Source organism: Humulus lupulus, unplaced genomic scaffold (genome assembly GCF_963169125.1).
Source record: "Humulus lupulus unplaced genomic scaffold, drHumLupu1.1 SCAFFOLD_489, whole genome shotgun sequence".
Classification (NCBI taxonomy): Eukaryota; Viridiplantae; Streptophyta; class Magnoliopsida; order Rosales; family Cannabaceae; genus Humulus; species Humulus lupulus.
Genome location: NW_026908740.1, coordinates 30,620 through 33,200, shown reverse-complemented (window position 1 = coordinate 33,200; position 2,581 = coordinate 30,620). Strand labels below are relative to the sequence as shown.

Here is a 2,581-nt window from a genome sequence, read left to right as displayed (position 1 = left end):
CTGAAAAACTTGTTACCAGAGAAAAAATAATGAAGAGTAAGAGAAAGCGTACCGCTGCAGTGTTATACAACAAGCCTACTGCTTCTGATCTCAGTCACCAGGAAAACTTAGCTAAGAAAGAAGGTGACGATCATGGCAGTGGTGAGTTAGTCCTCGTTTCACCACCAATAGCTTCCTCCTACAATGACAGGATTCGTCCCGTGCTCGATGCAGTCGACAAGCTCCGAAACCTTGCTGTCATGGAGGAAGGAGTACAGCTTCCCACCATCGTCGTCGTCGGAGACCAGTCCTCCGTGATCGAATCACTCGCTGGGATCAATCTTCCTCGTGGCCAAGGCATTTGCACCAGGGTACCTCTCATCATGAGACTCCAAAACCACTCGAGTCCTCTGCCGGCGCTTTTCTTGGAGTATGACAAGAAAGTCGTTCGGACTGACGAGGAACATGTCTCACAAGCCATAAACAAGGCGACTCAAGTGATTGCCGGACCTGGTAAGAAAATATCTAAAACCCCTTTGACTCTCGTGGTGAAGAAGAAAGGGATTCCTGACTTGACCATGGTTGACCTTCCTGGGATCACCAGAGTCCCCGTTCACGGCCAGCCAGAAAATATATACGATCAAATCAAAGATATCATAATGGAATATATAAAACCAGAAGAGAGTATCATACTCAATGTGTTGTCTGCAACGGTTGACTTTCCCAATCCCACGTGTGAATCGATTCGAATGTCACAGAGCGTTGACAAAACCGGAGAGAGGACTCTAGCCGTAGTCACCAAGTCAGATAAGTCACCCGAAGGGCTCAAGGAAAAGGTAACTGCTGATGATGTGAATATAGGGCTTGGTTATGTCTGTGTTAGGAACAGGGTCGGCAATGAGTCGTATGAAGATGCTCGAGTAGCGGAAGCTAAGCTTTTCGAGTCTCATCCTTTGCTTTCCAAGATTGATAAATCGATCGTTGGGATCCCTGTTTTGGCTCAGAAGCTTATGGAGATTCAAGCCAGGAGTATAGCTCGAAACTTACCTGACATTGTCAAGAAGATCAATGATAAGTTGAGCCATAATATTTCCGAGTTCAAAACACTCCCCAAGGCCATGTCTTCCATGGCTGAATCCATGAGTGCTTTCATGAGGGTCATTGGGCAAGTCAAAGAGCCACTAAGGAAAATTCTGTTGAGAGGAGAATTTGACGAGTACCCAAATGATAAGAAGATGTATTGTAAAGCTTGGTTGGTTGAGATTCTTAATGACTTTTTCTGTGATCTTAAAGAATGTCCTCAGAGCAATCCAACTCGTGATTTTTTGATGGATGAGATCAAGTACTTGGAAGAAGCCAAAGAGATTTCTCTTCCCAACTTCTTTTCCCGGACTATATTTCTCTCTATATTACAAGAAAAGGTAAATGGGATTTCGAGTATTCCCACAGATTTTGTGGAAACGCTATGGAGTTACATAGAGGAGGTGGTGATGATTGTTCTGATGAGCCATGTCCGAAACTATTACCAGCTTCAACTCTCATCCAAAAGAGCAGGGCTTAATCTGATAGAGAAGATGAAAGAGAACTCTATGAAGTGGGTTTCGGAGGTTGTGGAGATGGAAAAATTGACTGATTATACTTGTAACCCGGAGTTCGAAATTGAATATAAGAAGCTCATGGCTCAAAAAGATGCATTCATGAGAAATGTCTATTCCTGCAATTCTATGAACATTGAAGGTCTTGGCTTGGTTGACTTGGTGAATCCAAGCAAGTCTCCACATCTATTACCTCAAGCTTTTGACTTGAGGATGAAAATGGTGGCTTACTGGAATATTGTGCTGACAAGGTTTGTTGACTCCATGGCTCTGCATTTGCAGCTGAGTGTTCACAAGCTGGTGAATGACCATTTGGAAAGAGAGCTTGTAGCCCAAATGATGGCTCCTGATGGAAATGGGCTGGAGAAAATGATGGATGAGTCGCCATTGGTTGCCACTAAGCGCGCCAAGCTGGATGGCAGTATTAACAAACTCAAGGAATGCAAGGAGATTCTAGCCAAAATCATGGACAGAACTGCTACTACTAGTTGTGGTGAATGATCACCTTTAGGGTTTTATCTTTTCCTCCTCTCCAAAGGTTAAGTCAATATAAGGTTCATGGTATAGTTTGTCGAAGTTGTTTAGTGAGTTGTGCTTTTGTAGTAGCTTTGTTAACCTTTTGTGGTTTTTCTTAGTAAAGATTAGAAGTAGGGGAGAGGAGGGTAGTGGTCATAGACAGTGTTGCTTATGAAGATTAGGAAATGTTTGTTATAACAGATGGTTTCTTTTGGAATATGTTGTTGGTTTTATACTGTCATTTCATTCTGTTTCTGGCTTTTATCAAATATTTAGAGCTTTTGTTGGAATGTCTGTGAGGCTATCTATCTGGCCCATCTTAATTAAGAAGTTTTAGTTACTTGTCATCTTATAATCCATCAAAGTCCAGACACATGATTTACTCTGCTTTCTCAATGCATACTTTGTTTTCCAACCATGTTTTCTATATTAACCACTACAAGGAAATAATGAAAAATGAAATGATAAATAATATTACATCATGGCTTACC

At 41.9% G+C, this 2,581-nt stretch overlaps 1 protein-coding gene across 1 annotated transcript; it reads left to right on the top strand.

Annotated features, from left to right (window-relative positions):
- The first annotated feature begins 8 nt into the window (after positions 1 to 8).
- On the top strand, positions 9 to 2,343 carry LOC133811164 (dynamin-related protein 4C-like). The gene has a single exon (XM_062246144.1). The coding sequence runs from the start codon at positions 30 to 32 to the stop codon at positions 2,073 to 2,075; it is 2,046 nt and encodes a 681-aa protein (XP_062102128.1). The 5' UTR covers positions 9 to 29; the 3' UTR covers positions 2,076 to 2,343.
- The last annotated feature ends 238 nt before the right edge of the window (positions 2,344 to 2,581 follow it).